Source organism: Miniopterus natalensis, chromosome 18, assembly GCF_054644295.1.
Source record: "Miniopterus natalensis isolate mMinNat1 chromosome 18, mMinNat1.hap1, whole genome shotgun sequence".
Taxonomy (NCBI): domain Eukaryota; kingdom Metazoa; phylum Chordata; class Mammalia; order Chiroptera; family Miniopteridae; genus Miniopterus; species Miniopterus natalensis.
In genome coordinates, this window is record NC_142098.1 from 13,656,190 (window position 1) to 13,675,148 (window position 18,959).

General features: G+C 45.3%; 1 protein-coding gene across 1 annotated transcript in view; it reads right to left on the reverse strand.

Moving 5' to 3' along the window:
* Window positions 1–18,959, reverse strand: part of ZC3H18 (zinc finger CCCH-type containing 18) — a 57,195-nt gene that overhangs the window by 8,993 nt on the left and 29,243 nt on the right. Inside the window, exons 8-12 of the mRNA XM_016197360.2 lie at window positions 17,885–18,002; window positions 15,998–16,266; window positions 4,020–4,211; window positions 2,881–3,006; window positions 769–870 (exon numbers count right to left, since the gene is read on the reverse strand). Coding sequence (XP_016052846.2) covers window positions 769–870; window positions 2,881–3,006; window positions 4,020–4,211; window positions 15,998–16,266; window positions 17,885–18,002 — 807 coding nt within the window. The remainder of the gene's footprint in view (window positions 1–768; window positions 871–2,880; window positions 3,007–4,019; window positions 4,212–15,997; window positions 16,267–17,884; window positions 18,003–18,959) is intronic.

Below are 18,959 nucleotides of genomic sequence, written 5' to 3' on the forward strand. Positions count from 1 at the left end.
CAAGCTGATCAGCAATGTCAGGGGTGAATCAAATCTGTGCCAAATCAAAATCCATGCTGATAAAATGCAGAAAAAAGTGAGCTGCTCAGGATTTCCTAAATGTTTTTGAGGCCTTTTAGCTCACTCCATTTAGGATAAAAATCTTGCAGTGTGTAGCTTTAACACGGGCCACACAGTAGGTGTGAGGCTATTTCCCCACTAAACAAGTAACTACAAGAACAAGTCAGGAAGCAGGGCCTGTGATGGCAAGGACAGGCCCCATGGCAGGCACACAGGCCCAGTCTGCTCACACAGAGGCTGCCTTGCCCCTTACATGGCAGGATTCATTTAACCAACCTCCCTGAAGTGCCTGGTGGAAATACTGCATGTTAGGTGTTGTAGAAATTAGGTGTCTGTATGTTTCTAACTTCTCCCATTAGTCACACATTCCAGGAGCAGCAAAGAAGGTGAAGACGAGATGGAGTTTGGCAGCCTGCTCTTGACTATGCACTGCTGAGTGCACGGGGGGAACACCCTCCCACTTGCCTGCCTGGTAAGAGTGGAATTGGTGACTTCACTGTGCTGCACTCACTTGGAACCCCAAGGAGCACAGCCATTACCATACTCCGAGCAGGGGTGCTGGAGCATAAGCACTGTATGTGGCCCCTAGGTCCACACGCCCACCTCTAGGGGTCCTATCTATAGTTCCCATGGGCTTGTCCACATATGTGACAAGACGGAGGGAGAAAGCTGCATCCTGCCAGCCTAGCCTGACCACTGGGCACTTACCCTGCTTTCCCAGGAGGCAGAATTGGCTCCCCCTTGGTTCTGACAGGTCTGTGTGGGGAAGGCGTCGGTGACGGGGAGGGGGATGAAGAAAAGGACCGGGACCTAGGAGTAAAGAGAGGAGTGAGAAGGGAGCACCACAGCACCCTTGCCCAAGTCTGAGCACGCTGGGGACGCCGTCACAAATTCAGAGAAGGACATCATGAATTTCTACTTATTTGCCTCAGATTTAAAAATGGGTTTCAAAAGAAAAAATAAAGAAAAATAAAAAATAAAAATGTGTTTCAGACAGTTCTTGGTCATTTCATAACATACATCACGAGAGGGGAAAGGAGAGTGCTGAGGGGATGGCTGGTGACAACACTGGGGAGTCCTTCTGAGGCCCTGAGCCATGGGGCATGTGAGCTGTATGGACAGGATGGGAAGGGCACAGGCTCTGCTGTGTGTGTATGAAACCCCAACGAGGAAACACGCAGTCTGACCGGGCCATGGCAGTACGGGAGAAACAGAAGGCCAAGAAGGGCAGCCGAGACCCAGGTGGCTGGAAGGTGGGGGTGGTGAGGGTGGATCCAAGAGTGGCCAGCAGCACAGGCCCACAAACAAACGTGGCAGTGCTCTGAAGCAGAGATTGGTCTGGCCCAGGGAGTGTTCCAGCTAAAGGAAATTGTGATGAGCTCATTTGGACAAAAGTTGCAGGGGTCAGAGGATGGGAAAGGGTTGCTGGGCTGGGTGGAGTTACAGGAGGCATGGCTTGGCCAGGCTGCTGCCTGTACCATCCCAGGATTCACATGACATCACAAAGGAGGCAGCCCTCTGAAAGGTTTATGGGTTTGCTGTATTTTTCCCCTTAGAAACTGTTGTGTAAGATTTTCGACACTTTCAGCGAAGCAACACCAACAGCTAAGTGAAGATCAGGCTGCTACAGTCATACATGCTGCAGTGTATAAAGACAGAGCCACAGAGGAAAAATGCCCATTCCTCCTCTGTCCTCACACTTGCTGCCCTTGGCTGGGAGACAGAAAGGAATGCCAGGCTCACTTCCAAGGAGCTTAACATTCTGCAGCCCCAAATCACCACCTGGGGGTCACCCCCTCAGAGCAACCTCCTCCCTGGTTGCCATTCCTCAGAAGGCTGCTGCAGAGCCAGTGCCCACCCGGGGTGCTACAGGTGGCACTCACGTTCTGAGGGACCACATGGGCCTGCCCAGGAGCCAGTGGTGGCATGGAGCCAGGGAAGAGGTCTGCTGAGGGACAGACATTGGAATAGAGTCCCAGCCAGACATCAGTACAGTATAAACAGAAGCCAAGGGGAAGGCTAAGTGGTAAAGAAAGTGCACTTAATTTTGTGGAAATGGCTAATTATGTCCAAACTGAAAATATCCTGAAACTGGTTCAGGACACAGGGCGCGTCCTGAGTGGAGTCTCTTTAGAACTGGATGAGGAGGCTGAGCATCCTCCTTGGGGCCCACCTCCTGCAAGGGCAGCTGGGTTCCCACCGACTTTCTCCTGCTTGCTGCTGAGCCCCCGCCCTTCTGTGCCTAATTCAGTGGAGGAGCCTGGCAGGCACACCAGGCTGATGATGGTTCTTTCTCCTGCTGTGTGTAGTTTGGGCCTTGTCATAGCTGTTCCAGTCCTGTCCCTGACCTTAGAGACTCAATGCCATGGGGCCTCCTCAATCTCTCCCAGTGTCCTCTGCATACACAGAGGAAAAACGAGGTAATCACATGTTGTGACTTCTAAAATTTCTCAGTTTCCCAGCTGGGTCTCAGGCTTCCTCCCACAGTTCACCAGCCTTGTTTCTTAAATGAAGTCACCCAAGGTTTCTCCCATTGTGGATGCTCTGATCGGTATCTTTTCTGTCTTTCCACTCATCTCCTACACACAGCATCCCATGGCTGCCCCGTGACCAGCAGTTGTTCTATAACCCCTGACTACTGCTTCAACTTCCGGCAGGAAAATTGTGAGGCCCCAGGGCCCACAGCTGATTCTCCACATACTTGGTGAGACTATTCTGGAAACATCAGTACCTGGAAGAATACGTAGGCAACTTGGGATGACTTGGGCCACACCCAGAGGTGCCCAAGTTCACTGTACCTGATGAGTTCTGGGGACATACCTGGACCGGCTGCCTGAGAAGGAGCTGTGTCTGGAAGACCGGCTAGAGTAGGAGCTGTAGGATGAGGACCGGGACCGAGACCGGGAAGAACCAGAGCCAGAGTAGGACGAGGACCGTGAAGACGACCTAGAGCATCCAGGGGGAGAGAAGAGAGGCCAGGTCTTCCTCCTCCCCTGCCCTGCCCACTGGTGCCAGGCCTGCTGTCCTCAGATGCAGGCCCAGATGACATGGCTACACCCATTCCCAAATACAACCCCCCACACACAGAGATACACACACAGATGTACCCCCTTATACTCACAGACATACCCACCCAAATACATACCTCCTTCACACAGACACACATAAAGAGATAGCCCCCACACTCACACAGACACAGACAGACACACCACAGATATATACCCCTCCACGCTCACACACACACACCTGCCCTCCGGACACCTTTGTGGCTATGCTGCAGTCCCATTGCCCTTTTGGTGGGAATGGTGTTTAGAGACCTGGATGCTGGGCATCTCACTGTTCCTGTGACACAGCTCCCAGGCCTTCAGCGTACAGAGGAAGGACACGTGTGCCTGTGTGTGCAGGTGTCTGTGCACACATGTGTATTTCTTTATTTGTCCATCTGTGCATATAGTCTCCCCTGGACTCCCCCTTTCCGATCTGTAATGCCTGTTTCTGGCAGGGAGAGATCCAGCTCTCACCACCCACAACTTCCTCACCTGTTTCCCTAGAGCTAGTGTACACACAGGTTTCAGAGCTGCTAACCCTGACTCCCAGGAGAAACAGACGGACTGACTAGATAGGACTCATGCTGTTACACTGGGTTTTCCACTCTGTCTCTCTCCGAGTGACCCGGACACGTGTTCTCCTCGCACAACACCCCCCTCCCCGGTTCACTGGCCAGGTTTGTGTTGCACTCTGAGTCACCTGCATCCTGGCTGATCTCAACATGTGATGCTGTAACAAACAACCTTCTAAGCGCCAGTCTAGTTTGCTGCTGACGCTCTAGTAGCCAGTTACTCAGTAAGTTGAGACCAACAAACGCCTGCATAGTCCTGCTGACTTTTCCCCAGGCCATGACAGCATATCGCTCCTGTGGTGTTTATGAATCAGCCATTCACACCAGCCTGCCTCCTTACCTGGAGGAATTGGAGGCAGAGGCTGATGAGGCTGATGTTTTTCGACGCCTTCGTGCACGGCTGGGGGAGACTGATACCCCAAGTTTCTTCTTGGGAGACTTGGACCGGCGCCAAGGGTCTTTCCACTCATCTGCTCGCTTCACCTGTGGCCCGGTGGAGGCTGCCTCCTTCTTTGGTGGCTCAGCTTGACGGCTAAAAACACAGAGAGGTTAGCAATTCTCGGGCCACCTTCCATTTGATAGTATGGCTATTTTGTGAAAGAAACTGAGAGGTGAGATTATGACTTAATTGGTTTGAGAAATGCCTGAAAATAAAAATAAAGGGTCATCCATAAGAGGTAGCAGACATTCCACTTCCAACCATACTTATCTTGAACAAGCACAGCTCTCTCCATAAATGGTTTCTGCTCACATGTGTCTTTTTCAGGGAAACATCCATCTTTCTCCTTCATATCTAACCATACTGGTGTTTCCTTTTTGGAGTATAATTATTGAATTCCTAGCTTCCCCACTACACTGTAAGCTCTGGGAAGGACAGGGATGGAGACAGCCTTATCTAACACATATTCTCTAGGGCTGGTACACAGTGGTTACACAATACTTATGAAATTAAAGGGTAATAAAGTATTTTTTGTTTTCAAATGCATTTGAAATTTTGTGAGTTACCAAACCCAAGTCTTAAAACACTGATTTAATCTACCCAGAGAATATCCTCATTAAAACCCCAGAGAGAGAAGAGATGAGGAAGTGGCCCAGAGAAAGTCACAGGTGCTCCTAAACAATAGCCATTAACTACAAGTGTCCAGACTGAGGGCTGGTGGGTCAGTGAGAGGAGAATCTGCTGGGCTCAATGGCAATTTCTCCCAATTCCTGGCCAAACTATGTAAATACTGATTTCAGGTGGGCAGATGAGACCAACTGGAAATGAATCAAAGCATAAACGTGAAAGCCACAGCCTACACTAGAGAAACTGGGAGTGGAGGGAGGCGGTGTTCACTAGTCCTGACGGGGAGACCACCCACCACTGTCCAGGAGCTCAGGGAGGAGAGAAAGCGGGAGCGGGAGGCCCAGCAGCCCTTGGGAAGAAGCTGGGCACCAAACCAGAAACACCTACACATCCCTACTTAAACACGAGCCAACACAGTCCCAGGACTATTAACAGCAGTTTAATACAAAGGTATCTGCTGGCGCTATGATTTTTTTTTAAAAAAACTAATTAAAAAATCATTAAGTTCACCCTGGCCGGTGTGGTACAATGGTTAGAGCACTGGCCCGTACAGTTGCATTTGCTCCCTGCCCCAGGTCGGAGCATGTGCGGGAGGCAACCAGTTGCTGTGGTTCTCTCACAGAGATGTTTCTCTCTCTCTCTTTTCCCTCTCCTTCCCTTCCACTCTCTATGAAAAAGCAATGGAAAAAATATCCCCAGGTGAGGATTAACAAAACAAAACACAAAACAAACAAAAAATTATAAGTTCATTTAAAATTTTTAGAAAATACACAAAGTAAAGACTAGGAAATAAAATTCTGCTATCTCACTCTCCAGGGACAGCCAACATTTAGCATCTCTGTATTTCCTCTCCACCTTTCTCTTTTTCTCATGATGCTCACTCACACATGTGCCTACACTCACTCTAAACACAGCTGGGACCTGCCTGTGACTGCTCGGACGGAAGCAGGAGCATCTCTTCCCATGTCATCTATCTATGGAGATATGGTCTTTCTTGACTGTGTGATAATTCACTATCAGGTGCTATATAATCTGAACATTTCTACACTGTTAGATGTTTTTTAACTTTTAAAAAACACAAATAACATTAAAATGACCCTTTATATACAAATCTTATTAACATCTTATCTTTTAAGGTCAAATTCCTAAGAAGTGAAACCAGTGGGTCAAGAAAATGAGCATTTTACAGGTTTGTGGTAAACTGTCAAACACTGTCTCCTAAAGCGAAAAACCAACTTATAATAACCCCACTGCTGTGAAGTACCACCCATTTTACCTGACTCTCAACAATGCAATGCTGGGTTCCTGTGTTACCAGTGAAACACCATAAGCACCACCAGATAAAAATAAACCCCAAATCCTGGCAACTGTGGGGGTCTCCAGGTCTAGGTGGTTCATACTAAATGCTATTCTTGCTAAATGTTAACTGGAACCCAACAACCGCACACACAGAAATGGGCTCCTATTTGTTCCCGGCCGCATCTCCAATGGCTGGAGGGCTCTGTCTTCTGTGCTTCCTGGCACCTGTGAGTTCTGGTCATCTGCCTTGTTCTTGGCCAATTTTCCAGTAAGCTCCTCATTTATGAAGAATTGGAACCCTTTTCCAGGCTATTTGCTTTTTAAGATGATGGGTGGTGGTGACTGACATAAAGGGCCTAACATTTTAACTGTCAAAGCAATTCCTTTTCCTTCTCTTAGGTAGCTTCTTTTAGGCTTACAGAGACCTGTGTTCCAAGTCATATTCACTTGTATTTTTCTTCTAGTTGACCTAGAGTTTCTTTCAACTATTCATTCCTGAAGCACTGGCTAACCAGCTTCTTTTCCAAATGATCTGTAATGTGATGCCATCTTTGATGTATATAAATACTTTTTTTTTTTTTAAATATATCTTTATTGATTTCAGAGAGAGGAAAGGAGAGGGAGAGAGAGAGAGATAAGAAACATGAATGATGAGAGAGTCATTGATCAGCTGCAGCCCGCAACCAGGGCATGTGCCCTGACCAGGAATCGAACCCTGATCGCCTGGATCCTAGGTCGACGCTTAACCACTGAGCCACGCCTGGCCGGGCTGATGTATATAAATTCTTATTCCGAGGGGGGAGTGCTCATGAGCTGAGCTCTCCCATTAATCTATCTACTCTCATTCTAGAATCGTACCTGTAGACAGATCCACAATATACAGATGGTCCCCAACTTATAATGGTTTGACTCTGATTTTTCAACTTCATGGAGGCGTTAAATACATATTCAGTAGAAACTATACTTCTAATTTTGATCTTTTCCCAGGCTAGTGATATTTGGTATGTTCCTTTCTTGCAATGCTGGGCAGCAGCAGGTCCTAGTCAGCCACACAATGGTGAGGGTCAACAACCAGTAATATATAGCGTATTCATTTTGTTACATAATTCTGCCCAATTGTAGGCTAATGTGAATGTTCTGAGCATGTTTAAGGCAGGCTGGGCTATGCTATAATATTTGGTAGGTTAGGCATATTTTAAAATTTTATTTTCTAATCCTCACCCAAGGATATTTTTTTCCCACTGCTTTTCAGAAAGAGTGGAAGGGAGAGAGAGTGGGAGGGAGGGAAACACTGATGTGAGAGAAACACATCAATTGGTTGCTTCCCACATGCGCCCCTCCCGGGGCCCAGGGATGAGCCTGTGACCAAGGTACATTGTGCCCAAAATCAAACCTGGGACCCTTTAGTCTGCAGGACGATGCTCTAACCACTGAGCAGAACCGACCAAGGCAGGTTAGGCATATTAAATGCAATTTTGACTTATGATATTTTCAATGTATGATGGGTTTATTGGGATGTAACCCCATTTTAAGTTTAGAAGCATACTTTTACTTTTCAAAGACTTCTTGATATGTCCTGCCTATGTTTATCTACAGAAGATCTTTAGCAACACAGTCAGACCCTGCTCCCCCATTCCCACTGGGCTTTGGGCTAGAATGTTATTAAACTTATTAATAGCATCTTGCTATTTATTCATGCCTTCTTTAACAGGTGTCAGCAAGGATAACAATTTTCTTCATAAAAGGTCCTGCCTTTTGGGGGTAGATTTTTAGTTATTATTATGAATTCTCCACCACCAGAATCTCAGCATCTTGGCTTATATTTGGCCTTGCTCTAACCAGCATCTAGTTATATTATATCAAAACATATAAAAACCATTACTTGTGGATATTTTCAAAACTGTTTAATCAATCAATCCACCAACTAGCAAGTTCCATGCCTACTATTTGCCAAGAGTTTCACATCAGGAGCAACACCCAACATTTAAAAACTGCCCTAAGGACACACTAAATTGAGGCATAAAATCCCTGGTAGCTTGGCCCAAACCCTGAGAGCTATTACCACATAAGCTCATAAGCGTGTCTACCTGGAAAAGTAATCCAGGAAGGAAGCGAAACTTGTCTGACGATTCCAGCCTGTGACAGGCCATCTGGGAGCTGCTTTCACCTTTATACTTCCTGTGTTATTCTCATTCTAAAAATGCAACAGGGAATGGAACACCTTGGTCACTAGGTTTTCATTAGTCATCAACGTGGCCTAGCTCTGTCAACTTGCAGTCCTTCTACGACAGGGAGAGAGGAACAGTTGGAAATTAAGGGAATGATTCATGACACAGCCATGACAGTACTGAAAGTTCTTTGTTAGGGATGAGGAAGGCGAAAGAATGCTAAACCCTGCCCCATCACAGCATGGAAAAGAAAACCACTTGAGGTCACAGAGAGGTGGCAAACACAGGCCTCCATAATCATTCAGAGGCAATGTTCCCTTACCAGGAAGAATCTTTCATTCACTCTAGAGATAAGACTATGGGTTTCAAATGGAGCTGGCTCATTTAACAGTGCCAGAACAAGGCCTGGAGGTGTCCCTAAAGTCTCATTTTCTGGGCGGGTGCCATGGATGGGCCTGAACACTCACATCACACCCAGAGCGAGCCCTACACAGATGAAGCATAGAGCTGGCACCACTTTCCCACTGAAAATATGTTAATAATATAGGTGGTACTTGGATATAGGAAATTATGCAGTTGGAACACAATGTGAAGTTCAGGGATCACTGTGTTAGGAAGTCATTCTGTAGACCATCACAGTCAAATATTAATGAGCTGAGTCTCTCCCCAGACATGGGGACCCAAAGCAGGAAGCAATGCTTTGACACTTGGATGCAAAACTTGTATCACCTATTTTAATGGTGTTTTGAAAAGAATGACTGGATTGATCAATAAAAAGTCCATTAAAAATTCCATTTGGGAAAAATGTTCACATTATATTGAGGAAGGGCAGAGGGCAGAGGCAAAATCAGGTATGCTCCTGAACTCTCACACACTGGGAATGTGCCCAAGATGTGACAGCAGTAGCCATCTACCTCCAGGACATCTTTTCTCCTTTTCTTTTTATTCTCCAGAAAGTTTCTCAAATCATCATGGTTTACATTACAGAAAACACCTCAAATGCTATTTAATTTTTCTTCCATTTCCGCAAAGAAAATCTTTTAATACTCTTGACCAGTACAAACTCTCAGGACTTCATGAGTAATTGGTTTTAGTGACATGTTCTCATCTATTACAGGACCCTCAAAGGGGAAGGAAAGTGCACCTCCGCTGACCGAAAGCACTGGAATGTGAAGTAGCTCATAAAGAGCACAATGCCATGGATGTCAGTCGTCAATGGTCCCTAAACGAAACAGCATCAGGGCCTGCAAATTAAACACAATCCAGTAAGGGAACAATAACTAGAGAGCAGGGCTTAGGCTGATATGCCCTGGAAATCCTGGTGAGGCTGGCACCCCTGACCATGGAGCCCCTGACCCAGGTCCCAGGTGGCCAGACAGGTTTGCTCAGGCTGAGGGGTCATTCTGGTACCTCAAGCCAATGGCAGAGAATTGGGGCTGCTTCTGCTTTCAGAGAGAGCTCAAGACACCGGAAGCCGAAGCCCTTCTCTCACTGAATGACAATACCCCAGAGGAGAGCCTGGAAAACCAGAGACAAACTACTCCCAAAGGGAAAACAGGTTTGCCATGCCACCTATCAAAGCCGAAGATGTGGACGGGAAGAAACCCCAGCTGAACGAAAACAGCTCGCGAGGTAGGACCTCAGTCAGGAATACTGACATCAAGAGCTGGCATAATAGATTTGGAATTTGCCTGAATACTTCTAAACAGAGAGAGGGTAAAAAATCCTTCAGTAATCTCTGATGGAGGAAGTGGCCTTACCCAGGCACAGATACGACACAATCTTATCTCCCAGGCACCTGATCCTTTGTTCAAGGCCATGGAGAGAGACTTCAAGGAGCAGAGGTCAGGTGATCTAGGACTCAAACAAAATGTCACAATAAGATACAACAAAGGGGCCTTGAGTCAACTCAGGAGGAGCTCACATCTTACATCAGCAACAGAGGTGTTAGTGGCAATGATGCAAGGTCGCCATAGTGAGCGTGTCTGGAAACTCCAACCTGGGCAGCTGCCAGGTTTGGGGTCAAAGGTAAAAAGAAAAAAAAGATAAAAAGTATGAAGGTTCTTTTTTAACATCAAAAGGGATAAACATCTAATAAAGATACAAAAAAAGGGAATATGAAGCACATGGATTTTCTCTCAGCTGAATTCACACTCATGTTTAGAGAAGTTCAGAACACTTTTCATAGCAACTCCTCTGCTATTTCACCTGGGAACCTTTGTGGAGCATTACATCACCTCCCTTAACAATGAGCAGAACTGCCCAAAGAAGTCAGTGTTTGGGGCTGCCACTCCCCTTTCCTGGACTACCCTGGTGGCCCCTCCTGCCTGGCCTCCAAGTGCACACCGCCTCTGAATACCTTCCTGTCCCATGCCATACCAGGCAGGAGGCTCCCATTCCCAGTTCACTGGGGTGGACGCCTGCCAGGAGAAGAAACTCCGAGCCCCAATCTCTTCCTCCCTCTGGAATGCCCACCTTGCGTGAAGTCCTGTGCATTCCCCACCCAGGCCTATCATTACTTTTTATGATCCACCCAGCTGGCTGTAACCCCTCCTCCAACTTCCACCATGCTGTGTGGCCCTCTTAGGAACTTACACACAAGTAAGAATGTGATCTAACTTGTATATACTATTCCCATTTCTTAACTCTGCGTCCCTCACAGGACTGAGCAGAAGGCCTGCAGCACATGCCAATACATGCTGAATCAACAAGACCCAGAGCAAATCCCAGAACCCTGATTGGGTGGCCCTGATAGAGTAGGGCTTTCCAAGGTGACAGTCCTTCTAAGTGAGGCTTGTGAAGGTGGGGGCAGGACAGATAGGGTTTCCCCAGTGAGGGGGGAAAGATCCATCACGTCAATCCTCAGATTTTGAAAACATATTTAAACTTAATCACAAGCAGGTAAACCTGAGAGAACTGTAACTACTAACAACTTACATTTTAAGTTCTGGGTGAACAGAAAAAAAAATCTGTACTATTTCAAGTGGTGGGCAGGTATCACTAGGATTTCCTGTTTCCATGGCGAGTACTTATCATTAGAATACATTTTCTGAATTTCCAAGACCATGAACACTGGCTTAGGTTCTTCATGTCATTTCTTCACTTAAAGAAGGTATATTTTTTCTCAAAAGTCCTGGGCACAAGAATTTTTTCCAAGCCAAGCAATTAAGCCCTGCCCAGGACAGATCAGGATGAGAAAGGTAAAACAGGCTTATTAAATTCTCAGGGGAGTGTCTTTTGTGCTAACAGAAAGATCAGTGACTGTTTTAAAGTTGAGCCTAAGTGCTGAGGATCTTCCTTTTCAAGAAACATCCATTTGTTGTTCCAAATTTTTATTTTATTTTTATTTTTAAAGAATAGTTTGTTGAATTTTGGAGATACAGGAAGGGTGAGGGAGAGAGAAAAACACTGATGTGAGAGCCCAACATTGATAGGCTGCCTCCTGCACGCTCCCACTGGGGATTGAGTCCACAACCCAAGCATGAAGGGGAATCGAACAGGCAACCTCCTGGTGCACATGATGCTGCTCAACCAACTTAGCCACGCCGGCCAGGGCAGTGCTGAGGATCTTGAGCAGTTTGACCACCTGGCTCATCAGAGAACATTAAATATAATGACAGCCGGGAGTGGAGTGGGAGGTCGGGTGACCTGCCCATCGCAGGGCCTCAGAACAGTGCCATCCTGCTTCCAAGGGTTACGCACATCCTGTGTAGCTGCTGACGGCAGTCCAGGTGTGGTCGTCTGACACATTCAGGATCAGCAAATGCATCTGATACCACCAGGCAGGCCTAGGTACACTCAATCCCAACTCATAATGTTCAAATTCAGTAAATCAATGAATTTCACCATATTAGATGTGCATATCAATGGAATGGCACTGAAAGGTGATGATAAACCACTCACTGCTGGAGACAAAGTAGAGAGGAAACCTAGAGGACCAGCACCATGCTGGGCATGGCCAGGGGAGAAGCTGCTGGGCCCAAGAAAACAGGGAGGGAAAAGTCACCATAAGCTGAGGGAAACCCAACATATACACACACACACACTTTTTTTCTCTCTCAAAAAAAACAGCACAGTCTCACAGACCAGTCAAAGCAGACCTGAGTAACCATCACCCTTCTCTCTAGGGCAGCAGCAGAAACACACAGGGCAGGGATTCATGTTTAACTGCTATCACCCTCCCTAACCTCAGCTATTCCCTGGCCCGGAGGGCGACCCTAGAATAGTGGTTCTGAGCCTTTGTGGGGGAGTTACAAATTCCTTTGAAGGAGGATATACATGTTCCCCAACCCACCCTAAGACCCCTAGTGTGCCTCAAACTGGAGACCTGCAGGTTAGCACGCTAACACCAGGGCAACTGCGAGGGTGAACTGACAGCCCACCAAACACCTGCACTGACAGGCCGTGCATAGGACGCTGGCAGCCAGAGACGACCAGAAACCCATCTGGGAAACAACCAGGCTTCAGTGAGTGTGAAAAAGGGGCAGGAAGAGGTGCTCTCTTATGAGGATTAAGCAAATCTCCTAGGAAATGAGGAGCCTGCCATTTCAACCCCAAGGGGCATCAAACCTCAAATGCACATCTGAATGTTTAGTAACTAGCTTTAAGGATGACAGGCAGTCTGAGAAATTCCTCTGGGAAGGTCCCAGTTACTATTTATATCTAGAATGAAATTAATTTGCCTATGCCAAAGAACATCCTGGTTTCCTGCCTCAGCTCCACATGGAAAGCACAGCTACTGGCTTGGCTATAAAGAGAAGACTGAGGTTTCACAAAAAAATTTCCCCCTATCTACATAAATACATTCTATAGAACTGCATAAAGGTTATTGTTAAAAGGTTCTGCTCTATCTAAAAGTAGCACCACTATCAGAGTGGGCGGAAGTTCTTAAAAGACATATACATACTGGGTGAAGACCGATGCAATCACTAAATACTGTGACACCGCATTCTAGCCTAGTTTTGGGAATTGTGACACCCTATCACCATGTTTTCATCTCCTCCCCTTTCTAATGGTACAATGTGGATTTTGGGTGAATATAGGTACAAAGTATTAATGGATTTCAATCCATTTTGAATTTAAAAAATCTGAAGCTTGGAATCAGGTTTTTAAAAAAGTTTTTTCAACTATAGTTGACATTTTCCCTATGAAGATACACAATCAACAGATATTTGAAAAAAACACTCTACATCACTAATCATCATAGAAATGCAAATCAAAACCACAATGAGGTATCTCCTCACACCTGTCAGAATGGCTATTACCCTAAACAAACAAACCAACCCTAACAAACAAAATGCCCAAACAAACCCAAGAAACAAGGGTTGGTGAGGCTGTAGAGAATGGAGAACCCTGCACTGCTGGTGAGAATGTAAACTGGTGCAGCCGCTATGTAAAACAGTATGTAGAGTCCTCAAGAAATTAAAAAATTAAAAATAAAACTACCATGTGACCCAGCCATCCAGTTCCATTTCTGGGTATACACCCAAAGGAAATGAAATCACTCGAAAGGTATATGCACTCCCATGTCCACTATAGCATTAGTCACAATAGCAAGGCATGGAAACCACTGGAGTGTCCATCAACAGACGAATGGATAAAAAAAAAAGTGGTATCTATATATTCAGTGGAATATTACTGGCCATGAAAAAGGACATCCTGCCATTTTCGACAACATGAATGGACCCTGAGGGCATTATGCTAAGTGAAATAAGCCAGGAAAAGACTCAATGTTCTCACTATATATTCTCATGTTGGAATCTAAAAACTCATAGAAACAGAGTAGAATGGTGGCTGCCATGTGCTAGGGGGTGGAGGAAATGAGATGTTAGTCAAGTGGTACAAATTTTCAGTTATAAAGTTAGTTCTGGGATCTAGCATATAGCATGGTGGCTAGAGTTAACAATACTGTATTGTGTATATAAGTTGCAAAGAGAGTAGACCTTAAATCTTATCACCACACACAAAAAAGGTAATTATGTGAGGTGAAGCTGGTGTTAACTAATCCTAATGTGGTAATCATTCACAACACAAATGTATCAAATTATCACATTATACACCTTAAAATTACATATGTCGCCTAGCTGGGTGTGGCTCAGCGGTTGAGCATCGACCTAGGATCCAGGCGACAGGGGTTCGATTCCTGGTCAGGGCACATGCCCGGGGTTGCGGGCTTAATCCCCAGTCGGGGGTGTGCAGGAGGCAGCCGATCAATGACTCTCTCATCATTGATGTTTCTATTTCTCTCTCCCTCTCCTTTCCTCTCTCTGAAATCAATAAAGATATATTAAAAAAAAAAATTACATATGTCAACTGTATCTAAATAAAGCTGGAAAAAATAAGAAGCCTCCCCTTAAAAAAAAAAAGAAAAAAAAAAAAGACCATGAACATCATCATGAAAGTTAAAGGAAAACCCACCGAATGGGGAGTATGCATTTGCAAACTAGCTATCTGATGAGGGACTTTGACAACTCAATAATGAAGACTACCAAATTTAAAAATGGGCAAAATATCTGAATAGATATTTTCCCAAAGGAGGTATGCATATGGCCAATAAGCACATGAAAAGATGCTCAACATCCTTAGATATCAGAGAAAAAGCAAATTAAACTACGAGATAGCATTTTATACCCACTAGGACGTCTATAATAAAAAAGATAAATAACAAGCATTAGCAAGGATGAGGAAGAAATTGGAACCCTCAGAAATTTCTGGTGGGAATGTAAAATACTGCAGCTACTTTGGAAAAGTCTAGAGTTCCTCAAAGGGTTAAACATAGTTACCACATGACCCAGCAATTCCACTCCTAGGTTTCTACCCAAGAGAAATGAAAACTATGTTCATGTACATAATCTTGTACATGAATGTTGATATTCATGATAGCCAAAAGGGAGAAATAACCCAAATGTCCATCAACGAACAATTAAGCAAAAGACCTTATATTATGATTCCATTTATATGGCATGTCCATGATAAGCAATCTAGAGACAGAAAGTAGATTAGTGGTTGCCAGGAGCTAGATGGGTATTTGAGGAAAATGGAGAGTGACTACTAATGGGTATAAGGTTTCTTTTTGGGGGACAAAGGTGTTTTAAAATTCTGGTGATGGCACCACAAGTCTATGAATGCTCTATAGCCAATGAACATTTTAAATGGGTGTATTGCATCGTCTGTGAATCACATCTCAATAAAGTTGTAAAAAGCACACATAAAATTTCATCAAGTTCTATGATTTTCTAAAGAGCACCCCCGTCCTGCTCCAGTATTTAAATATGTTTAAAGAATAAAGAGCTGTGCGAAGCCTGAGCCTGCCTCACCCTTTGGGCCCCTGCTGTGGGGCATGTCCTCACTGCCCATGACAGCAGTCCAACTGGCAGCTCTCACGGAGCATCATGGAACCTGCCACACAGACAACAAGCTAAGTGGAGAGGCCAGCAGCCCACCTGGAGACTCAATATCCTGCATTCTAGCTGCTAGAGCACCACACTGTGGCCAGCAACAAACATGCACATCCTGTAATTCTTAATTCCTCTTCCCAAGCCTCAGGCGAACTGGAATCCAGGACTTTCCTGATTTAGGACAGGAAGAGGGTGGTGTACACAGTGCATGCTTCACAGCACACATGTACATAATGGGGCAGCAACTGCTAATCAAAACACATTATTATTTCTTCAGCAACTGACTTTGGGACTGTGGGCATGGGGCTGTGAGAAGGAGGCAGGGCCAAGACAGTGGAGCTCCTGGGGCCCCACAACCCAGCAGGAAGCCCAGTGAAGGGTGGCCTACCTTGGTGGCTGCGGGGAGCGGGGCTTTGGCTTCTCCTTTTCCTTCTCCCGCTCTTTCTCTCTGTCTCGATCTCTGTGCTGTCTGTCCTTCTCGTCCCGCTTGGCTCGCTCTCGCTCCCACTCCTCTTTCCTCCGCTGCCGCTCCTTGTCGCGCTCCCGCTCTCGCTCCCGCTCGCGCTCCCGCTGCCGGCGCTCCCGCTCTCGGTCTCGCTCCCGTTCCCGCTCGCGCTCTCGCTGTCTGTTCTCTCGCTCTCTTTCCCTTTCCCGTTCCTTTGTTGAAAAGCCAAACACACACACACACACACATCAGCTGCGATTTAAACACTTATGGAAAGTACAGAGAAAATGCAGAAAGCAAGCGAATGAAGAATAGGGAACACTCTGATGGTAATTTTGTTTCAGTTTCTCCTTAAAACACAATGTTAAAGAATGGATTACATGCCAAATTAGAGTGGAACACAAACTAAGAGTGAACTCTTCTAACCACTAATTCTGGACTAATCAGCATTCAAGGGTTAGTGTGAATTCTAGATGCCAGCGTATGAGTCGTCGGGCCTCCCAGGCCTCAGCTCTTCAAGTGTAGGGTGAAGACAACAGAGACTTCGCATAGGCTCAGGCCCAGGTGCCTAAAGCGCTCTGCTTAGTGGTGTCTGAAACAGTGAGCACCCCATAACGGTAGCTCTTGTTTTTCTAAGCATAATCCTTGAACACCTTTTTAAACTATTACTCTGTTTTCATTCATTTGCTCTAATATTCAAAGTTAAAAGTGAACAGTGCCTCAGCCGGGCATGGCTCAGCGGTTGAGTGTCGACCTAAGATCCAGGAGATTGCGGTTCGATTCCTGGTCAGGGCACATGCCCGGGTTGCGGGCTCCATCCCCAGTTGGGGGCGTGCGGGACGCAGCCGATCAATGACTCTCATCACTGATGTTTCTATCTCTCTCCCTCTCCCTTCCTCTCTCTGAAGTCAATAAAGATATATTAAAAAAAAAAAGTGAATAGTGCCCAGATCACAGCACACTGGCAGGTTTCAAGCTTTAGGTGGCCTGGGAAGAAATGAAGTACATACACTCCTGACCTTCATGCAGTCTGCCCCTCAGACACAGGCGGGAAATGTGATGGAAAGGGACTCCAGCAGGTCTCTGCTACTCTTCCAAGGCTGCTCTGTCTGGCTCGAGGCACCATATACCTATACTGTAGCCCAACCTCAGTGAGGAATCTGCCCTACTGGGTAGAGGGGCACAGATGGTCAACCAGGGTCCTTGTCTCTCCACAAGCTCACCATTTGATGGGTTTCTAGGGCAGTCATCTTCCTTTGGTCTTAAAAACGCATGACTGTCACATAAATCACAGCACAAAAACTACTCAACTACCTCTAACTGATCTTTTCCTAGTGGCAGCTTTCTTATATCACCCTAAAAGCATAAGATTAGGGACTCAAAGGCTGAAGCACATATATTCACAAATATTCTGAACTTTCAAGAGAAGTACCAATATAGACCGCTTCTCCATTAGACAAAGGCATGGCTGGTAGAGGCCCAAAGGAATGTACTTAATTGGTTAAGCATGACAATGATAAATATTACTAAGGACCCTGAAAAAGTAATACGCTTAAGCCCTGTTGAAAGCTTGTATCAATAACCCAATCAGCAAATCTAAAAAAAGAAAAAACAAGAAAAGCAAGAACATAGATAAACCCAAGGAAGTCTCTGTTCAAGTCACCACAAATTTAATCTGTGGACCTGAATTAGTTCTTCAGGCAATGGGCTAGAGTTAGTACACTGTGCCGGCATAATTAAGCTCACATAAAGTCCTAAAAATAAAAAAAGTGGTTGATTTTAACAAATGCATCAGTGAAGTTCAGATCTGCAAATCTCAGTCCCACTTACCCGGTAATTGTGGTAAGGTTCTGTTTCTGTATATTGCACCCTGAAATTCTCATACTGCCCGCCACGCCAGAACCGGTCTATTTCATAGTCATAATAAGGATCTGCATAAGGCTCAAGTCTGAAAACAAAAACAAAAACAAATGAAAAGTAAATTTTTTCACTTAAAAAGAGTATTGCAAACATACTACGTAAAATTGTTAGCAAACAGAATGTAAGACCACATTAAGAAAATAATATAGCATGGCTAAATAGGATTTATTCCAGGAATGCAAAATTGAGTCAATATTAGGAAATTTATGAGCATGCCTCACATGATAAGAGACCTAAAGAGGAAAGTCGTAGGATTCCAACTACAGCTGAAGAAAATGTCTGTGACAAAAACTCAATACCTCTTCCTGATGAAAATACTCAAGGGAATAGAAAATAATGCTTTCTTAAGGTGGTAAAATATATGTGTATACACTCTAGAATAAAGCCAGTATCTTATTTCAGGGGGACAGGGGAGGTATTTCTGTGTGACTGGGACATGGCAGGGCAAGGAGGCCTGCTGCCTCCCCAATGACCTACCACTGTGCTGGAGGCACTGCCAATGCTACCAGACTAGAGCTGTCCAAGAGAAGCATAATGGGAAAAGGAGGAAAATGATCTCAATTTGCAAATTGAATGATGTTATGTCTGAAAAATCGAGACTCCACAATAAAGCCAATTCAAACAGCCAGAAAAACCCAGAAAGGCAGATGGAGAAAAATTAACATATAGAAACCAATGCCTTCATATACACAAATAAGGAGACAGAGGGTAGAGAAAACTTCATCTCAGTAAGAAGGAAGAAAAAATACTTAGAAACAAAATACATTTAACCAGAAATATGCAGAACCTATTAGAGGAAAACTTTTAAAACACTCTTGAAAAACACAAAAGTCATTGCCATCTCTAGTCATCTTCATGGCCTTCCGCTGGCTGCTTCTAGGAAATTTCTCCTCTGGTGTTTCCAGCAGAGATAACCCAAGGCTGGCTCTGCCAAATGACACAGCTCTTTTTCATCCCAAACAGCCAGACATCTTTCTAACAATCT